Source organism: Rhincodon typus, chromosome 3, assembly GCF_021869965.1.
Source record: "Rhincodon typus isolate 14 chromosome 3, sRhiTyp1.1, whole genome shotgun sequence".
NCBI lineage: Eukaryota > Metazoa > Chordata > Chondrichthyes > Orectolobiformes > Rhincodontidae > Rhincodon > Rhincodon typus.
The window spans coordinates 21,951,622-21,973,365 of record NC_063334.1 but is presented as its reverse complement, the minus strand read 5'-3'; the positions used below and the strand labels follow the sequence as shown (position 1 = coordinate 21,973,365).

The 21,744-nt window shown below is 39.4% G+C and overlaps 1 protein-coding gene across 1 annotated transcript in view; it reads left to right on the top strand.

The window, feature by feature from the left end:
* LOC109921924 (ADAMTS-like protein 1) overlaps positions 1-21,744 on the top strand; it is a 499,722-nt gene that overhangs the window by 279,651 nt on the left and 198,327 nt on the right. Inside the window, exons 4-6 of the mRNA XM_048595307.1 lie at positions 3,240-3,285; positions 16,039-16,275; positions 20,401-20,527. Coding sequence (XP_048451264.1) covers positions 3,240-3,285; positions 16,039-16,275; positions 20,401-20,527 — 410 coding nt within the window. The remainder of the gene's footprint in view (positions 1-3,239; positions 3,286-16,038; positions 16,276-20,400; positions 20,528-21,744) is intronic.

Genomic DNA, 21,744 nt, shown 5'->3' with positions numbered 1-21,744 from the left:
GAGACCAGGTGATGAATTAACAGAGAAATTGATGTTCTTAATTGAAACTGCTAAATTGCCCAAACAAACTACACTTGAGATATTCTATCATGCTGATGTTCGCCAACATCTAATCTTTTGGGAGGTGATAGACATGGACAGTTCATGATGAGAGATTTTGTTACAACTAGATGATGGGGAATTGACTGTCCTCTATTTAACCCTCTCAGATGGTTACAAAAAAGATTTTGAATTCTTTTTAGCAAACAGGTTTTTCATACTTAAATTAAAATGTAGTGCTAATCAAAATCAAGGAGCCAATTACAAGGTCGCCTTATCTGAAAGTAAGGAGAACTGTATTAATTAATAGCTTTGCAAAAAACAGTAAAGTATGATATTGAACACATCTACACATAGGTTGGAAATTTTACATGTGTCTGGTGCTGACAGGAAGAATGAAGGCGATACAGTTTGAAAATTCTTAGAATCCTTAAAGTTTCCTATCTTAAACTGAGACCACAGCTGTTTCAAGATTGACTTTTATCATCAAAGGTGGTGAAATCTGTAGATATTTTAGAGTTCTCAATAGTGTTTCTCCAATTTGCTTTTTTACCGGCGCTGTTGACGAAGACAGAGGGAGAGACTTCCAACTCTTGTTCTTATCAATTCATATTTCTTCCCTTCTCTGCTGCTCTATTAAAGCAGCTATTAAGATATGTTAATTTTTGTCATCCTGCATCTGGCTCCATTGTCTTTCCAAGCTGGATATTTGCAGGCAGCACTGCCGCATCCAATATTTGCAATTTCTAATTCACGTATCAATTAACACTAGATATATGATGTCTTTAGATAAAAGGGCAATTTCAGTTCAGACAATTTTGTATATTCCAGTTTGCTTTCTTGAACTTACGTAAAAACATAAGAACATAAGAACTAGGAGCAGGAGTAGGCCATCTGGCCCCTCGAGCCTGCCCCGCCATTTAATAAGATCATGGCTGATCTTTTTGAGACTCAGCTCCACTTACCCGCCCACTCACCGTAACCCTTAATTCCTTTACTGTTCAAAAATTTATCTAGCCTTGCCTTAAAAACATTCAGCGAGATAGCTTCAACCACTTCACTGGGCAGGGAATTCTGCAGATTCACAACCCTTTGGGTGAAGAAGTTCCTCCTGACCTCAGTCCTACATCTGCTTCCCTTTATTTTGAGGCGATGCCCTCTAGTCCTAGTTTCACCTGCTAGCGTAAACAACCTCCCTGCCTCCACTTTATCTATTCCCTTCATAATCTTATATGTTTCTATAAGATCTCCCCTCATTCTTCTGATTCCAATGAGTATAATCCCAGTCTACTCAGTCTCTCCTCATAATCCAACCCTCTCAACTCTGGAATCAACCGAGTGAATCTCCTCTGCACCCCCTCCAGTGCTAGTATATCTCTCCTCAAGTAAGGAGACCAAAACTGCACACAGTACTCCAGGTGTGGCCTCACCAGGACCCTATACAGCTGCAGCATAGCCTCCCTGTTTTTAAACTCCATCCCTCGAGCAATGGCAGACAAAATTCCATTTTCCTTTTTAATTACCTGCTGCACCTGCAATCCCACCTTCAGCGATTCATGCACAAGGACACCCAAGTCCCTCTGCACAGCAGAGTGCTGCAATTTTTTTACCATTTAAAACATAGTCCATTTTGCTGTTATTCCTACCAAAATGGATGACCTCACACTTATCAACATTGTACTCCATCTGCCAGACCTTTGCCCACTCACTTAGACTATCTATATCCCTCTGCAGACTTTCAGTGTCTTCTGCACACTTTGCTCTATAACTCACCTTAGTGTCATCTGCAAATTTTGACACACCACACTTAGTCCCCAACTCCAAATCATCTATGTAAATTGTAAACTATTGAGGTCCCAACACTGATCCCTGAGGCACACCACTAGCCACTGACCGCCAACCCGAAAAACACCCATTTACCCCTACTGTTTGCTTTCTACTGGTCAACCAATCCTCTATCCATGCCAATACATTACCTGTAATACCGTGCAACTTTATCTTATGTCGCAGCCTTTGGTGTGGCACTTTGTCAAATGCCTTCTGGAAATCCAGATACACCGCATCCACAGGTTCCCCATTGTCCACCATGCAAGTAACGTCCTCAAAGAATTCCACCAAATTAGTTAAACATGACCTACCCTTCATGAACCCATGCTGGGTATTCTCAATGGGACAATTTATATCCAGATGTCTTGCTATTTCTTTCTTAATGATAGATTCAAGCATTTTCCCTACTACCGAAGTTAAGCTAACTGGCCTATAGTTACCTGCTTTTTGTCTACTTCCTTTTTCAAACAGTGGCGTCACATTGGCTGTTTTCCAATCTGCAGGAACGACCCCAGAGTCCAGTGAACTTTGGTAAATAATTACTAGTGCATTTGCTATTTCCCCCATCACCTCTTTTAGTACCCTGGGATGCATTTCATCAGGGCCAGGAGACTTGTCTACCTTTAGCCCCATTAGCTTGTCCAGCACTGCCTCCTTAGTGATAATGATAGTTTCTAGGTCCTCACCTGCTATAACCTTCTTGCCATTAATTTTCGGCATGTTATTTGTGTCTTCCACTGTGAAGACCGACATGAAATAACTGTTTAATGTCTCGGCTATTTCCTCATTCCCAGTTATTAAATTGGCCTTCTCATCCTCTAAAGGACCAATGTTTACCTTCGCCACTCTTTTATGATTTACATGTCAACTTGTCTCAATATGTGGTCAGGTAAATATTGAAAGCCTTTCTGGTCCATGTTTTTTGCCTTTTCTCAAACCATTTTAATCCCTGAAAGTCTTGTGTATTAAAATCAAATGATGGAATTTGAAAGTTGATAGTCTATACTTACAATTATCAGGACATCTGGAATTAGGAAGCGTTTGCATGAATAAGAAAACTCTGAAGTCCTTCTAAGGCCTTCATTATACTGTAGCTAGTATTGTCCAGGTCTCTGTCTTATTGACCCTTTATTGATGACACTAATAAAGAAATCTGCCACTCCATGGATGGTGACGTGGAATCGGGAACCACACTTACCAATCTGAAAAGCAGGATAGATTAGATGAAATAAATTATCAGGAAACTGTTTCAAAGATTTTTACTCTAACGTACAGCAGTATCCAGAATTTAATGTGCAGTAATCGTTAAGAGAGATCACAGTATTGTTCTTCATTCTGTTACATTTAAGTGATATCTTTTGATTTTCCAACAGGAACTGTGAAGGGCTAAATATACGGTACAGGACTTGTAGCAGTGTGGTAAGTCTTTGACTTTGAAATTTATTTTTTTTTTAGATATTTTTCCCCTCTGGTGAACTACAGCATAATGAAAAACACAGTGACCAGCTTTGAACAGTTACATGCAACCTTTAGCTTTTGCTATCCACAAGGGTTCTGGGGCTCCTGTCAATCATGGCTCTCGACGGGTTTCAGCAGGGAGACAGACAGGCATTGAAGCTGCTATTCTATCTGACTGTAGTGAAAATAAGCAGAATAAATTAGTAAAAATTCAAACTAGTCACTTATTTTCATTCAGTGATTTCACTGAGTAGAGTTTGGAATGAACACTTCTTTTACTCAAAGTGCACTCCCAATTCTATCTCAAAAGAAGAAAATGAAGACATATATCATCCAATAAAATATTGCATCACAGAAACATGATATTTTAGATCTCCTTTAATTTCTAACCATTCTAATGAGGGAAGGACTGTGCACATTATAAAGTATCTCCTTTCACGGCAATGCCAAGTGACACTTGGAAGTAAATAAAGTGACACCAACTCTAATAAAAACACATTGTCAGATATGTCAGATTTTTTAACTGGAGAGACTTCTTAGTTTCTTAGAATCCCTACGGTGTGGAAACAGGCCCTTCGGCCCAACAAGTCCACATCGACCCTCAGAGCATCCCACCCAGACCCATCCCCCTATAACCCACCTAATCTACACATCCCTGAACACTAGGGGCAATTTAGCATGGCCAATCCACCTAGCCTGCACGTCTTTGGTTTGTGGGAGGAAACCGGAGCACCCTGAGGAAACCCACACAGACATGGGGAGAATATGCAAACTCCACACAGACAGTTGCCCGAGGGTGGAATCGAACCTGGGCCCCTGGTGCTGTGAGGTCTGGGGCTTTGAATGAGGCTACCGTTAATTTGTAGTGCTTATTTTTAATGATCATTAATGATCATTAAATAAATGATGTTTGTATTCATTCCTACAGACTTAGAAAGCTATTGATACCAATATGTAAATGTTTGATATATTTCTTTATAATTTAGTGTTAACAGTCAGACCCCAGATGAGGATTTCCTACTTGTTATAATTCCAGATGGTATACCCCAAATAATTATGCACCTGAGTGAGGAGGGATAAATACCTCCCTTTTATAATTCAACCCATCTCTCAGTCACAACAAGGTTAATTTTAGTTAATGAAGAATTTGTTCGCCCATAGACACCTTTATTTTTAATTAAACTATATTTATACTTTAAAAGAAGCCAAATTAAAATCAAGCTTTCTTAAGTTAAAAGATGAATTTATTAGCTATTAATCATGAAAAGATAATAAAATGGAACACATACACAAACACAGATTAGAGTTAAAAGTTAGTAGTTAAAAAGATTAAGATAGATTAATTTTTGTTTCTACATGTAGTCCTGGGGTTTCTAATACCAATGTCCCCAGGCTGAGAGCTTCATAGTGCACTACTCCATTCTAGCACATCAGCACACTAATGTAAACATATCAGAGATTGTAGTTTTTTTTTAGGCAACCTTTTTGTATATTTGGAAAGGGTAAAATGCAGACATGTCTGCAATTTGGGACTTAACCCGTAGGACATGGCTTTCTGCCAAGAGGAACGGTCAGCCCTTGCTGTTTCTTCCTTTTAAGTCCCTCTCTTTGACGTTTCCATGAGACTGTACAGGTGTGACATTCCACTGCTCCACACATGGCATTACCAGATAGCCATTGAATTTGAACACACAAATATGTCTGAAATTAATCCTTGATTTATAGCCATCGACCACAGTTGCACCATAGGTGGAGGTCATTGTGCCTGTGCCAGCTCTTTGAAAAAGTTATTTGATTGGGATCACTCCCTCCCCTGCTCTCCCTCCATAGCCCTGTAAACATTTCCCTTCATGTGTTTAATTCCCTCTTGATATTTACTTGGGAACCTGCTTTCACCTTCATTTCACAGAGCACATTCCAGATCAAGACAATATTGTTTACTTTCTCCCTTGGGTTCTTTTACAAATCTTCTTGATCTGTGTTTTGAGGTCATAAACTCTTCTGTCAATTGCTCGTTATTTACTCTATTAAAACAGTTCATAATTCTGAACACTTCCATTAAATATTCCCTTAACCTTCTGTGCTTCAGGCAGAACAAACCCATCTTTTCAAGACTCTGTATGTTACTGAAGTCCTGCATCTTCAATTAATTTGTCCGTTAGAGATTTAAATTTAAAAGCAAAACACCAAAATGCCTTGAAAGAAATACGAATCCCAGCATTGTACGGTGCTGAAACTTCATTTGACTCTTCTGGCCATTAATGGATGAAATACTTATTAGAAATACTAAACTATGGTCACAGAGACTTTTGTATTCCAAGCAAGATTTTAACCAACATGATGCCCAATCATTTGCACAGAATTAAAGTCTAATCCCTTGTCACTGGGGCAAAATGCATCTTGATGTTTGAAATTTGAGCCACAGGCTGCAATAGGATTTTAATAATGGAATATTATTTGCAATTAAACTTGATTGTAAATTCAAAAGAAACTGCCCTCTCATCTGATTGTTCATTGTGAAAGATCTCCTTATCACAAAAATAATGGAAATAAATTTTAAAAGTTCATGCTTTTAAAAGAGCAGGTCACGTTTCATCGTTTTAATGCTGTAGCTGTGCTCTAAATGTTTTTCCTAAGTCTTATGAGCAGGCAGGTTTCCTGTGGGAATCTCCAGGCATGGCCACTGGAATCTCTTGCATCTTTTTGTGTGTTCTGTGACCTTTCGGTATGCACTGATACTGACGTAATTATTTATGCATGACAGCTGGGATGGCAACCGAATTTTCCCCAGATGTGAGAAGTTGTTGATCGTTGATTGTCTTTATTTAATGCTGCTGCTTGTTTAATTCTAATGTGCACTTCCTTGATAATCCAGGAACCTGCCTTTCCCCATTCAAACATTAAATGGACTACTCCTTCCTTACCAGGCTACTAAGTGGAATCCGGAAGAATATGGTTAATGGTGCAGGATCCGCGTGTCTTGCAGTTCAACCTTTAATTTCCATGGTGACTGTTTTATTGCTTTGTTTGTGGCCATTTTCACCAACAAATGTTAGAATTTCAGAACTGAGTGCTTTCCAAAGTGAAGGAGACATGCTGTGACACACTGTCCTCCTGTTGTTACTGTGCAGAGTGTTTGAGAGCAATTCTAAGGCCTGTCAACCTTCAGTTCAACACTTGTATTCTTTATTGTCAGAGTTAGTTCCTTTTTAAAAGAAATGACCCCACCACCTCCACAATTTTCACTCTCCCCTTTTCCAACACTGCTGATTTGCACTGAAGTAAGCTTTCCATTGGATAGCTGGTTCGATTATTACTCAAAGTCACTGCCTCCTGGTGATTATTATAAAGGATGTGTGGTAATGCTGTAAACAAGTGATCCTGAGATTGTTGGTTCACTCATACCCATAGCTACTTATGAAACTAAATCTAATGAAACAGGATCACTTCTCAGCTTCCCCAGAATGTAGATGAGCATGAAAGCAGCTTGTCCATGATTGCTTCTCTAATGAGCTGTGGTTCAGCCTACATGTGACACCAGTCCCATGCTAGAGGATAGATTCTCAATGTCATCGGGGAAACTAGAAATGGGCAGTAAATGCTGTCTTGACGCTCATACCTCCATCCCAAGAACAAAAAGCTTTTGTTGCTTGTTTCTTTTCTGATGAATTGATTTGAGGTTAGGAATGCCTACTTCCTACTCTTCGTATAAACAAACTGTCACTGCTGCGGTCTCACTGGAAATTTTCACAATAGGAAGCAATTAATGAATCTCCCAGTTTGCATTTTTATCTCTGATCTCTGCCCCTTCTCCACACCCCTTCTTCCTCCCTGTACTCTTAGACTGTGATTGTATGATTGGCAAGGGCATTGCAGTGAGGAGCAGGGTCAATGGTATATTTGCACAAACTGAGCTAAGCTGAGGGACATTTTCAGTTTGAGGAGAATTCACAGGAAGAGAATGTTGTGACAGGTGAGTGTCCTTAGCTTCTCCTTACACGTCAGGGAGAAATTATTTAATACCAACAATGGGAAAATGCAGCAATAATTAAATTGTTTCGTAGTATGGATGTTCCCCTACATTACTCAATAACATGTTTATACACCGTATAGGGAATACAAGACTAATTGTTTAAAGTCACTGTGAGCTGACAGTCCAGGAGATTATTTGTTGCAGTGCTCACTGATGTGAATGTTGTAAATGTTCAGTCCATATCGTGTAGATATGCTCAGTGCTGTCAAGAGGTTAGGTCCAAGATTTTGACACAGTATCAGTGAAGGAATGGCGATATATTTCCAAGTCAATTATGTTTGCCTTGGAGGAGAATTTGTAGATAGTAATATTCAAATCCATCTGCTGCCCTTGTTCTTCTGGGTGTTTGAGGTTATTGGTTTCGGAAGTACTGTTAAGTTGCCATGTTGATGGCTTGATTATTGTATGCTACATGGCACTTGGAAGAGAAACTGCAAAGAGCACTTTATACTACATAATAAAAAACTGTGGGTGCTGAAAATGTGAAATAAAAACAAAACTGTTGGAGAAACTCAGGTCTGGCAGCATCTGCAAAGAGAATGCAAAGTTAATGCTTTGAGTCTAGTGCCCTTCTTCAGAACTGATAGTAGCTAGGGAAAGGTGGTATTTATGCTGACAATGGGGTGTGGGAGGAAAGAGAGAGAGTGGATAGGTGGAGGGAACGAAAGAAAGTTAAGCAAACAAAGGGATGGCTTGTAGTAAGCCACAGAAGGAGAAAAACTGAATATGGGGACAATGAGTGGGTGAAAAAACGATTGGCTGTGCTGAAAGGAGACCATGTCATGACAGGACCTATGGTGTGAGGATGGGTAAATGATATGGAAGGAGGTTTTCAGGCTGTCAAATTATTGAACTTAGTATTGAGTCCTGAAGATGCAGAGTCCCCAAGTGGAAGATGAGATGCTGTTTTTCCAGTTTTCATTAGCCTTATTGGAGTAATACAGCAGATCTGAGACAGAAATGTTGCCTTGGGAACACAGTGGTGTGTTGAAGTGACAGGCAACTGGAAGATGAGGGTCATTTTTGCAAATAGAACTTAAGTGTTCTGCATCTAGTCTGCACTTTGTCTCCTCAGTGTTGTGGAGACCACATTGGGAGCAGTGAATGCCGTCAACTGGATTGAGTGAAGTGCAGAGAAATTGATGTTTCACCTGGAAGGTGAGGCTGGGGCCTTGGATAGCGAGGAGGGAGGAAGTAAACAGGAAAATGTTACACCTTCCGGAATTGCATGGAAGGTGCAGTAGGAGTGTGGAGAGTTGTTGGTAATGGAAGAGGAGTAGACCAGGGTGTCCCAGGCGGAATTGTCCCTGTCAAATGCTGACAAGGGAAGGGAGGGGAATATGCATCTGGTGGTGCCATCTCATATGAGGTAGCAGAAATTGCGACTTATAATCCTTTGGATGTGGATACTGGTGGGGTGGAAAATGAGATCCTATCATTGTTGTGGGAGGGAAGAAAAGAGGTGAGGACAGAAGTGGCCTCTGTACACATAGTGGGCCACCTGTGATGTATAAAATTATGAGGGGCCATGCACACCAAGATCCCTCTGATTTTCAGTGCTTCCCTGGGTCCTATCATTCATATGCTTTTTTTTTCAAATAATGGATTAATTACATGAATGAAATGAAATAATTTAAATGCATTTCAATGAATGAGTATGCTTTTGGACACTTAAATCTTTGTTTCATCTCAGCATGACTCCTGAGGTCTGTCCATTTTGGATTTTGTGAGAGTTTACATCGATGGTGCAGGGACAAAGGGAAAATGGATTGGCAAGACATGACATTAAGTTAGCATAGGAGCTATAATGTGCCACAGAGGCAGGTAGAGGGTCCACAGATTTGAACAGAGGATGTGAGGGCCTGCGGTGAGGGGGCATGGATAGAGTATTGGAAACGTGTGAGGGAATGAGTTGTCTTTTTTTTTTGTTACTTAAGAGCTGGAACTCTGAGTTGGGCCTTTTACACAGCCGGCCTCTGCATGTGATGCCTCCAGTTCCCGCCTCTGCACTTCTTCCAGGGTGATGGGTCTGACTTCTGTGAAGCATCATCACCACCCACCCCCCACCCAATCCCCAGCTCCACCTTCAGTCCCCAGAATGAAAGGTGAGCGGATGGGTAGAAGCCGGAGTCCTCAACATTTAAAAAGTGCTTGGGTATTCCGTTGAGGAGGTATAACCTGGAAGGCTATGGAGTAAGGAATGGAAAGTAGGATTCAATTTGGATGGTTCCTCGTCAGCTGGCGGAATGACCTAAATGGTCTCCTTCTTTGTGCTGTGGATTTTTGATCCTTCTATGTGTATGTTTTGCTTTTTAGAGGCAAGCTATTGGAAAATGTGCTCAGTAAAGAAACCAATAATAGCTGCAGATATTTCAGGAAATGGAGATCCAAGGCTACTGGGATCTAATATGTGTGTATGCAGCCAGAGCATCAACATGGAACTGAGGTTTGGGACCAGGGAAGCCATGCTCAGTTTTTGATTAAAGATGATTGAATTTCTAGAAATGACCACATTGGGTGTGCTTCGCTATAATGCATGTTAATGATGTCCAGGTGCTCAGCAATGTTCTCCTTGAGCATAGAAGGGACAGCTAGTGGCGATCATTTCCAAAGAATAAAATTTCCTCGTTATACAGGCTGCTGGAACCTGAAATTATTCCCTTGTCTCTCTGGAATGCCAAATTCATTATGCAATATGTATCAAAAAATATTTATTTGAGCTGGCTTTACGCTTGCTGTGGGATCAGGCCCCGAAATGTTATAAATCTGTAACTCTGGGTCCTCAAGAAAAGATATCTTAGAATATTTTGCTTGAGCCTGTTCCCTGGTCGATTTCATACCAGGTGTTTGTTTTTGTTGCTGCGCTAGGAGTGAATGGTGAACCTGGAGTGCAGGTAACAGTAAACCTGTGTTGTGCTGCAAACTCAATATGACTGCCTGTTTTCACCTATCATAAACCTATATATGACAACGTTTAGTGCTAAGGTTTTGGCAGCTGTGAAATCTTGAAGATCTTTGATTCTTTTGTAGCTTGACATGAATACTGAAGTGTGGATCTGTTAAGAAAGGATCACAACCATAGTCACATTATACTGAGGTGTTGATGCTCACTTTAACCCTTAATCTACTAAAAACTTCAAGGCTTATGAGTTCTGAGTCTTTTGCAAAATTGATGAACTAAAATATAATACACTGTAATTTTATTTTGTAATATTACTATCAAGGCATTTTAGGAAAATCATTTGTGTGTATAATAAAGAGATGTGTATTTTGGAAACTGCAAAGCTTCCTAATGGACAGTTTATGTTGGACAACCAGTCGTAGTGGAAATGGTTCTTTAATGTGCTGAGACATCTGTTTCTTTGCATCTTTAGACTCAATATCTTTTGCTGCTGGTACCATTCCTCAGTAGGCCGTGCGCATCTTCACTTGAAGTATTCATCAGTTTTTTTGGTTAGATTTGTACAGCATAATTTGAAAACTCAAACTGGTGTGGGACTGTCTCCTGGAAGCCTGTCACAAACTGTGGCTTACAGTTCTTTCTGTGGTATCAAAAGTCGGTCGAGATTTGTGCTTTTCCATCCCAATTCAGCCACAATTGTAGCAGTACAAACAATAACCCACAATAGCTGTAGCCTCTGAAACTTTTCCCCTTAAGCTGTCAACAATTAGTTAATATTGATGTTGCCTGGGTTAGAGTTTGTGTTTCCCAAAAAGGAAATACGCTTTACCCCACTGTGGAACAGCTATTTAGCTAGCCTGATGCTGCTGATACTAGATCCCACTTGCTGTCCAACTAAGTCAATCAGACTTGGTCAGCACTGACTTTCACTCGAGCTGAGTAGGAACACCCCAGCTCTCAGTTAAAGCATTTCTTTTCAAAAACCCAGTAATATGTGTGTATTTTGAGCTTGTGCCACCCCAACTTCTGTGTGGAGGACATTTATTTGTAAGAGTTTTAAAATACTCCTGTAATCACAAAATATCTGCACTCTTTCGGAAGCTCTAAATTCCAGTACCTTATTATAATTTATTTACTTTTCTGAGTCTACATCAGACTTAACCAATTAAACACAGTAAGCATCAATAATAAACTTTTTTTATTCATTCACAGGATGAGGGCATTGCAGGCTGGGCCAGCATTTATTGCCCATCCCTAATTGCCCAGAGGGCATTTGAGAGTCAACTACACTGCTGTGGGTCTGGAGTCCCATGTAGGCCAGACCAGGTAGAGATTTCCTTCCCTAAACGACATAGTGAACCAGATGGGATTTTCCCCTAACAATCAACAATGGATTCATTGTTATCATTAGACTGTTAATTCCAGAATTTTATTGAATTCAAATTCCACTATCTAGCACAGTGGGATTCAAACCTGGATCTCTGGATTAATAGTCTAGCAATAATGCCACTAGGCCATCACCTCCCTTCAAATACAATCAAATATGGAACAATCCTAAAAGGGCTCTTGTGTAGTAGTAGTGTCCCCAACCCTGGACCAGGAAGCCTGGGTTCAGGTCCCACGTGCTGCAGAGATATGTAATAACATCTCTGAACAGGTTGATTAGAAAAATAGGTTGAAAATTTCAAAAAGGGCTCTTGTGGCACAGATGTAGTGTCCCTAACCCTGGACCAGGAGGCCTGGGTTCAAGTCTCACCTGCTCTAGACATGTGTATTAACATCTCTGAGCAAGTTGGTTAGGAAATATCTTATAAATTCCAAAAAGGATCATGTGGGCCAGTGGTTATGTTCCTACCTCTAAGAACCTTGGCTTTGATTCAAATCAGATCTGTTCCAGAGGTATGTCATAATTACCCTGAACAGATTGGTTAGAAATAATTGGGAAGTGTGAAAGTGGCAGTGTCATCTATCTCTGAGCCTCGAGACCCAGGTTCAAGTCCCACGTTCAAGTCCCACTTGCACATTTTTCATTGGAAAACCTGTCATAGAGACTGTCAATCCCTGCTGCATTCTATGGTACCACCCTGACCAATGAGAGTCTAAATGCTAAGATTGATTCTTGGTTTCTGTTGCATCACTTTGCCAATGTTGGCCTAACCAATAAGCACCCTGGTCTCATATGGTGTGTTAAAAATGCTGGTTTCTTACTTCTTAATCTTACTTGAAAGGCTTCAATCTTGTTTCCTTTTAGCTATGTTCAACAAATTATCTTTTTACAAAGTTCTGTGTCCAAATCATTCAACTAGCACCAACCAGCAAATGAGAAACCTAAGCACGTAAAGAACTTGGTTGTGGTCTATAGGTGTGAGGCTGGAAAACCACAGCAGGTCAGACAGCATCCGAGGAGCATGTTTCGGGCCGAAACCCTTGTGGAATCCTGACGAAGGATTTTGGCTGGAAATGTTGTCTTACCTGCTCCTCGGATGCTGTCTGACCTGCTGTGCTTTTCCAGCCTCACGCCTATAGACTCTAGCTTCCAACGTCTGCAGTCCTTATTGTCTCCTAGAACTTAGTTGTCTTGGTTTCATGAGTTTTAATTTTTGGGCATTTGAAAAAAAAATGATAGAATAGATTGAGATAAAATGTTCCAACTTGGAAGTCCAAGACAAGGGGATATTTTCTTAAAATCAAAGCTAGCCAACCGGGGGGGAAATTAAATGTTTCTTTATGCAGAAGGTAGTAAAAGTGAAGCAACAACTCCAGCAAAAGTACTTGCAACTCAATTAATAATGTTATATCTGTGGTTGGAAGCGTATGATGGGATATTCAGTCACGGAAGCTGAATGGAGATAAGATACATATCAGCAATGATCTCACTGAATGGTGGAACTGGTTTGAGGGGTTGATACCTTCCTCCTATTTGTATATTCTTCTTATGGGTGAAAACTGGCTAATGATACTTAGCTTGGAAATCCTTGGTGTATTGCAGATCTCAATTCAGATATTTAATTAGAGTCTGCTTTATAGAGTTAATTAGTTTTTAATTTTCCATCAAATTTGTATTGTCTAGGGTTGCTTAATTCCGAAGAAGCCTTTGCTCACACTTTTTCGTCCCCAAATTGAATGATAATGAAGATATTGAAACGCTGACATTGTTGGCTTCTCTGCTGTTGGAATGCTTTGTTATGCCACATTTCTGCTCTCATCATATGAGGGTAAATCCATTGGGAAGTCCTTAGTCCAAACGACCATTCTTCTTATGCCATGCTGGATAGTGAAAGTGGATTGATTTTCAATCACGGGGGCCAGTATAGGCAGGCAGTACACTCTTGCTTGATGTTCATAAATCCACATTTTCCAGCTCAAAAGCTGGAGTGGAAATCCCAAATGATTTTGTTTTCTGTAGTCCATGGCCTATGAGACCAATTGTTGCATGTTCACTGCCCTGAACAGCTGGGATCAGCTAACCTATCACAAATCAGGTCCAAACGTCTGGGCATCGCAATTACCCAATGATCTTTTGGGGGCCATCCTAAAATGATTTTCTTCGTATAAAGTTACAAATGCTTCACTGCACTAGTTTGCGTAGCGGCTTCTGGAATGCAGCCTTTTCCCCTCGGTGACCATAGTAACCAAAACCCTGGATATTCAAAGCAGTTTGCTTCAGAGACTCAACCTTCCTGAAAACTCCCTAATGTAGAGACACCACCCCTTTAAACATAAATAGCTGTAAGGCAACCAAGACTCACTGATTTACATTAAGTCCAGATGGAAGTTCTGAATTATGTTTTAAAAGTTCCTGAGTTAGTACTTTCTTCTGATTTTGTAGTGTTTCCATAGCCTGAGCACAGAAAAACTTTCTACATCAAGTTAATCAGTGCCTGACACTGGCAGGATTCAAATAGTGACAGTAGTATTGAATTTAGTGTAATAGTTGATATTAAAATAATTATTTCCAAATGCCAAGGAGACGTGGCAACTTAAATTTAGAGTTTAAGGTGTTTATTTTATCAGGATTTATGAATGTTGCCAAGACCCAATCATAGAATTGTAAAACTTAATCTCACTGAAAATTATATTGGCCATTTTATGGAATTGTTGTAAAATTAAATACAACATTATGCCATTATACAATATTATGAAATTGCTTTAAAATTTGAATTGTAGAATGAAATGTTAATGCCCATGTAATTTGATGTGCACAAATGATACATTTACCCAATATGGAGCCGGAACAGTGGGTGAGTGGTTAGCGCTGCTGCCTCACAGTGCCAGGGCAACTGTCTGTGTGGAGTTTGCACATTCTCCCCGTGTCTGCGTGGGTTTCCTCCGGGTGCTCCGGTTTCCTCCCACAGTCCAAAGATGTGCAGGTTAGGTGGATTGGCCGTACTAATTTGCCCATAGTATCCAGGGATGTGCAGACTATGTGGATTAGTCATGGGAAATGAAGGGTTACAGTGATAAGTTGGGGGTTGGGTCTGGGTGGGATGCTCTTCAGAGGGTTGGTGTGGACTTGATGGGCTGAATGACCTGCTTCCACCCTGTAGGGATTCTATGAAGCTTTGAATTGAGTATTTTTTGTCTCTATAACCATTAGAACATAAGTAATAAATTTGACTCTTCAATTGGAGTGAGATTTATACCTGGAATACCATAGAATTTATGATGAATTTCGTCTACAATAACTGTAATTCTTTCATGTTTGTAATCATGGCCGGGTACCTGCTGGAATGAGATCACCAATGCTTTCTGTAACCTCAATGTGTGATGGCATTTATCATTTCTTTGCTGAATTATTGCTGAGGATATTCACTATAATGTTGTAGCAAATCGTGTTACATTCACTGGTTGGCACTAAAACCAAGATTTCAAAGACTTTTGTACCAACAACATCTGTTGGCTGAGGAAATCAGCCACAAATACATGAATATTATGGTTATAAAGTCTCCAACCTAAGTGTGAGCAGTGGGAAACATTGTCAGGACACATCAACCATTTCATAATTTGTCCTCAGGCTGGAAATGAGAGACAAATTTTCACTGTTTTCTGTGGCTGGAAATAGTGCAAAATCATTAACAAAATAATCACTGTTGGCAACAGTATAATTTCACCCATTAGATCTGGCTAGTACTTAACCAGGTTTTTTTTGTGTTAGGCAACATACACAAGCATGTACTTTATAGGAACATGGTCAACTTTAACCAATGACTCAGGCAAGAATGAAGTCACCTGAGAGTTCTAACAAATTTTGAACGCCAGACCACGTACATATTACTTCACGGCATATTTCAGAATGAGCATGACGCAACAACCAACTATCTACAATGACATTATATGTTTCCACTGAGTTATTGTTAGTGGTCATTTGTCCACCTCATCAAAATCTGGTATTGTGTGCAGAAATTACAAATCCCTAAAGACTTTAGTTAGTCATGTGGAAATAATCAGAAAATGAGTCAAATTCTAATTTTACTATTTTGCTGACTCTACTAATAATGATTGATACTTGTACAGTCGGTTATAAATGTATTCACTCTCAATTTATTCCCTTCACCAATTATTTGTAAATGCGAAGTATTCAATTACACTTGTGATTTTTAGCAGGTAAATCTAATTTGCAATTACATGCACCTGAGTGTTCAGTTTAGGGATTAAGTCGATGCATTCAGAAACATTCTGTTTCTACTTTTCTGTGAATTGATCACTTTTCAGTGAAGTGAAATTTCATTACTTAATGCAAGTCAGTGTTTTTTCACTTGTCTTTTCCCTGTCCATCTAGGATTGTCCTCCGGAAGCTGGTGACTTTCGTGCTCAGCAGTGCTCTGCTCATAATGATGTCAAGTACCAAGGACAGTACTATGAATGGCTACCTATTTACAATGACCCTGACAAACCCTGTGCACTGAAGTGTTTGGCGAAGGGTACAGCATTAGTCGTGGAACTGGCGCCTAAAGTGCTCGATGGCACGCGATGTTATACAGAGACTCTGCACATGTGCATTAGTGGAAACTGCCAAGTAAGCAATTCAGTCACTAACTGCACTGGAAAAAAGGGATATGATGAATAATTGTTCATACTATTTAATAAAATGTCGTAAAATCCATTATATTCAGTTTTGTCTTTTTAAGACAATAAGATATAGGAGCAAAGTAGGCCCATTGAGCCTTCTCCACCATTCAATCACCATCGTCCACTCCACTTTCTTGCCTTTTTCCTATAACCCTTAATTCCTTTACTGATTAAAAACATTTCTATCTTAGCCTTGAATATACTTAACAGCTTACCAACCCTCTGCAGTAAAGAATTCCACAGATTCACTACCTTCTGAGTAAAGAAATTATTCTTCATCTCTGTCTTAAATGGGTGACCCCTTACTCTGAGTTTATTCCCTTTGATCCTAGAATCTCCCACAAGGGGAAACAATTTTTCTGCATCAATCATGTCTAGTGCCTCACGAATCTTGTATGTTTCAATAAGGTCACTTCTCATTCTTCTAAACTCCAATGAGTACAAGCTCCTGCTCAGGATTCCCTACTTGCTGTCTCCTCACAAGACAGTTCTTCTGCACTTGGAACCAACCTAGTGAACCTTCTCTGGATTACCTCTAATGCCAGTGTCCCTTTCCTTTTCGACAAGGGACAGAACTATTCACAGCATTCTAGATGTGGTCTAGTGAGTCCCTCATGTAGTTTCAGCAAGACTTCCCTTTTTTTATTCTTTTCCCTTTGAAATAAAGGCTAATATTCCATTTACCTTCCCAATGCCTGCTGAATTTTGATGCTAGCTTTCAATGATTTATGCACAAGGACCCCAAATCCCTCTGTGCTGTGGCTTTCTGCAGTCTTTCTCAAATTAAATAATTTTTAGCTTTTTTTCTTTATTCCTCCTGCCAAAGTGAATAACACACATTTTCTCCACATGATATTCCATTCTCCAAGTTTTCATCCACTCATTTAACCTGTCTAAATCCTCTTGCAGACTCTTTATCATTTCCTTACCACTTACCTTTCCACCTTTGTCATCCACGATCTTTGCTATCATACATTCACTTCCATCACTCAATTATCATTAATCTATGTTGTGATTAATTGTGGCACCAGAATTGATCCTGTGACATTCGATTACAGACAATTTCCCCCACCTAGTCATTCACATGCCATTTGATATTTTTTATGTACACTTATTATAGAGTAGTATTTGAATATTAGTCATTCCTAAACTATGAAGTTAAGCACATACCCATCTATTCTAAAGTTTCTTTAACAGTATTTCTGTTTGTACGAACACTTTGTTTTTTCAGTAATTTCCCTTCCCCTTAATGTGAAATAAGAAAAAATTTGAAATCTTCAAATTCAGTGTAGTCTAATAATAGGATTAGTGGTCTAAGTTACTGTTTAATTGAGAACTTTATTGAGTAATTCAATTTTTTGGTCTAATAGTGTTTACCTTTTAATGTCACATTTCCATGTACTCCACTGGTTCATTTACTCCAAATCTCTTCCTTTCTCCTTTCCTATCCTGAAAATTATAACTCATTAAACTAGCAAACGGGGACACTGTATAACAAGTTGAAGTAAAATTCATGTTAAAATACAAATATTTAATATCCGGAATTAAGTAACAATTAACTTGTCTTCGATGTGGAAAAATATCTTAAGGCACTTTGATTTTACATGATGCTGAACAAATAATCACAAAGAAAAGTGAGAAGAGGTGACAAATTTCATTTTGAGGAATGCCCTTAATGATGGGAGAGAATCCCAGATAGTGGAAAAGTGGTGAATAAAGGCACAGTGGGTTGAAGAAATAAAAATAAAGAGGTTATAGTTCTGGGGATTCTATGGAGATTGAGAGGAGCAATGCTATGGATAAAAATAAAGGCAAAAGCACAAATTTTAAATTTGAGAGGTTTGTGAAATGGAGGTCAGTGTAGGGCCAGTAAGTCGGGGCTGATTGATTGAATTGTATATTATTCTATGGCCTCAGCTTGAAGTCTCATCTGAATGACAATACCTCCAACAATGCAGCATTCCCTGTGTACCAAACTGGAGTGTTTATCTTGATGTTTGTGCTCTGGTGTCTAAAGTAGGGTTTGAACTCTTGGACTAAGGCACTTTGCAGCAGCATGAGGAAAGCTAACTAGCTTAGTAGTTCTGTCACACCCACCTCCCTACTCCCTGCTGAAAGCTAGCAGGACTCCATATCAGCCATGCTGAAGTCCCACAGAACAGCCCCATTTTAGGATGGGAGGCGGTCAGTTAGTGGCAGAGATTCCAAGTTTTCCCTGTGCGATAGAGAGGGAAAACTCTCTACTGTTCCTCCAACCCCACACCTGCCATAATGTAAGTAAAATTTTCCTTTTTACGAAAATATTTTTCTGGCCTAATCCCCTTTGCCAATAAGCTGGACGAGTGAGAAATCCATTGCCAACACTGAGACCCAACATTGATCTGTAAAAGAAGGTTTTGCTCACTTTGGGAGTGAAGTTCTATTTCAAAAGGCAAAGAATTAAATTGTTGATCTCGATCTTGTCCACTCATCGTCCAGCATCAAAGCCAAATCAATTGTGTCAATTTGATCTGCAAGGGGATTTGCTGTCTGAAGAATTTGTTAAAAATCCTTATTTAACCTCAAGTAAAATTTGAAACAATTTTTTGATACCAGCAATGGTAATCTCATTAGATTCTTCCCGTTTTGGTTCTGCTATGGCTAGGAACACCCAGTAAAATCTTCTACCAGTTGTGCCTTCATTGGTTTGGTTGACAGTGGTTTGTTCCTAAATAAATTCTTCTCCTGCAACAAATTGAACTCCCTCTGCCGTCTTAAGTATTTTGACGTCAAGCCTCAAATGTGACAAATGTTGCTTGCAAATTATTGTGAACATTTTCAGCCCTTTGTATTTCATTGTTAGTTGTAGCACACTCTTGCTGTTAAGAACTGTTCCACTTTAATCATGTAGTCTCTCTGTTGGTTGTAGCTTTTGATTCTTCAGCTGTGGTATTTGATCTTTTGAGACAGTGATATTTGCACCCTTATTGAGTTTAAAATTAACGGGATGCCTATTAACATGCACAAGTTCTCCCAAATTCAAATTGATTTAGTGCACTAATTTCCCCTAAGCATGCCTTGGGTATCTTTTCGAATTAAGATTTATGTCAAATGAAGATATCTCTTCTAAATGAAGAGGTTCTATAGCATTAACCTCTTTGCATGAGAAAGCATTTGCCTTTTTTCTGTCCTCAGATTGTCCTAATTCTGCTCACATGCATTAGCTGACCTGTAGCTTTATAGATGTAGCATTCCTTTTATCATAGCTGAATGCTGCTTGTGCTTGTGAAGTTTTTATTGTTTCAATGTGCTAACATTAACTCTTAGAGTAGGCCAAACAGGAGATATTGTGTTGGATTTTCATATGTGTCCATAGAGTGTTTATACCTTTACAAAGTGGATAGGTTATGTTGTGATCTTCTCCTGTGGTAAAGTTCTCCTCTCAATATTGGTTTGAGCCTCCCTGGTTTCTGCTTTCAGCACAATTTGAATAACTTTCTCCAAAGTTAAATCCACCTAGGACTATAATAATTCTGACACAGAGTCATCAATAATTCCAATAACAATCCTGTCTATTATGAGCTCTGATTTCAAAACTACGCAATTGCAGTTCTTGGCTAATCTGTAGAGGTCATTAATGAAATTGTCAGTGAATTCTCCTGGATGCTGAACAAGTTACATTGACTAGTTAGGCATAATTACAAAGATTAATAAGTGCAGAGATGATGTGTCTGTCACCATTGTGACCTCGTGCTACAATGCTTCTTCAGCAAGCAATGCTAAACACACCGGCTCGGCGAGCAAGTCTACAACCTCATCCACAACTCGAGCTACAAATCTTCTCAAAAACTTTAAAAGCTGTACTTTTCTGTTCTTTCTGCCAAGTGACAACCTCCTATTTTCCCACATTATATTTCACAAAGCTAACTATTTTATCCATTTGGGGGAAAATGTCTAGCAGCTAGTCTAGGATGTGCAGAGTGCTTGGGTGTTATGCTTCCTTGAGTATCTGTAAATGTGGTTGTAATTTGCAGTGCATATGCAGCATATCAAACGATACTAAAACTCTACTCCTAATGCTGCTTTTTGGCAGGTTGTTGGCTGTGACCATCAACTTGGAAGTAGTGCCAAGGAAGACAACTGTGGAGTCTGCAATGGGAATGGTTCCACATGCAGACTTGTACGAGGACAACACAAATCTCAAGGATCATCAAACAAATGTAAGCATCATTGGAAAAATGATCTTGCTGAAAACTTGAAATCAGATAATATTTGTTATCTGGGCTTCACCTTGTTAGGGCTCTGATAGCCAGAGGGTAAAGGCTATTGAAGCAGAGTCTATAAATTCTCAAGGTTTTTTTTTAATTTGCCTACCACTCGAGCCCAACACACTGTCTTTCAGCCTGCTCCAGTGTGTATGAGAATAGTCAAATCCTGAATTAATCTACATCACCTGAATACATTTTCATTTTAATTGATCGGCAACCTTCATAACTTTCTAAGATTGATCTATTTTTCTAGATTGTAAAGCAATCTTCTCAGCAGAGATCAAGCCCACGGTTATAGCAACAAAAAGATCTCTTGGGAGAGTCACATAGTTGTGAGATGAAAAATAAGTAATCACTAACCTAGAAATTGAACCTCATCACAATTAGCTTTCAAATGTGTCTATCCTAACTGAACTTCTACAACATTCATGATCGGTGATAGCTGTTTCTTATTTCAAGGGCCGATAATATGGTTGACATGTGGAAGGAAGATTAATAGTCATGAACACTGTCACTTACAGCCCAAAAGTAGGCTTTAAGGAATCTAATGAAGGTAGGGTCTGGGGTGACTAGATAAGAGGCACTTAGTGAGAGAGTTTCAGAGTATAGGCAAGATGGGTAGAGGATCTACCGGAGCCTGTAGCAAAAGAAAACACAGTTAGTAAGTGATGGCAGAGTGGAGGACATTCCTTACAAGTTCTCCTTCAAGTCATATGCCAAGCTGGCATGGAACAGTATCACTGTTCCTTCACTGTGGCTGAATTAAATCCTGGAAGCCCCTACTCGACACACTGTAAATGAATCTACATCACATGGATAGCAGCAGTTCACCACTATCTCCTTAAGGAAAATCAGGAAAGAGCAACAAGTGGCTGGTCTTGCAAACAACATCCATGATAAAATAGAAAAGGAATACTGAGAAAGAAGGAAAGGATCTTAAAATTGATGTGATGAAGCACAGAAGAGAAATGGAAGGGACTAGGAGGTAAGAATGCTGAGGTGTTTTGTGAATCTAAGCCTGTATTTATACGATACTATTAGTGTAGGTATAATACATATATGTGCATTTGTACATGCATGCAATCTGCTTTGTTTTCCTTCCAAGTTAGATGCTGCAGCATCTTATTTGTGAAAGAACAAATGAAGCTTAACTGTTTACCATATTCTAA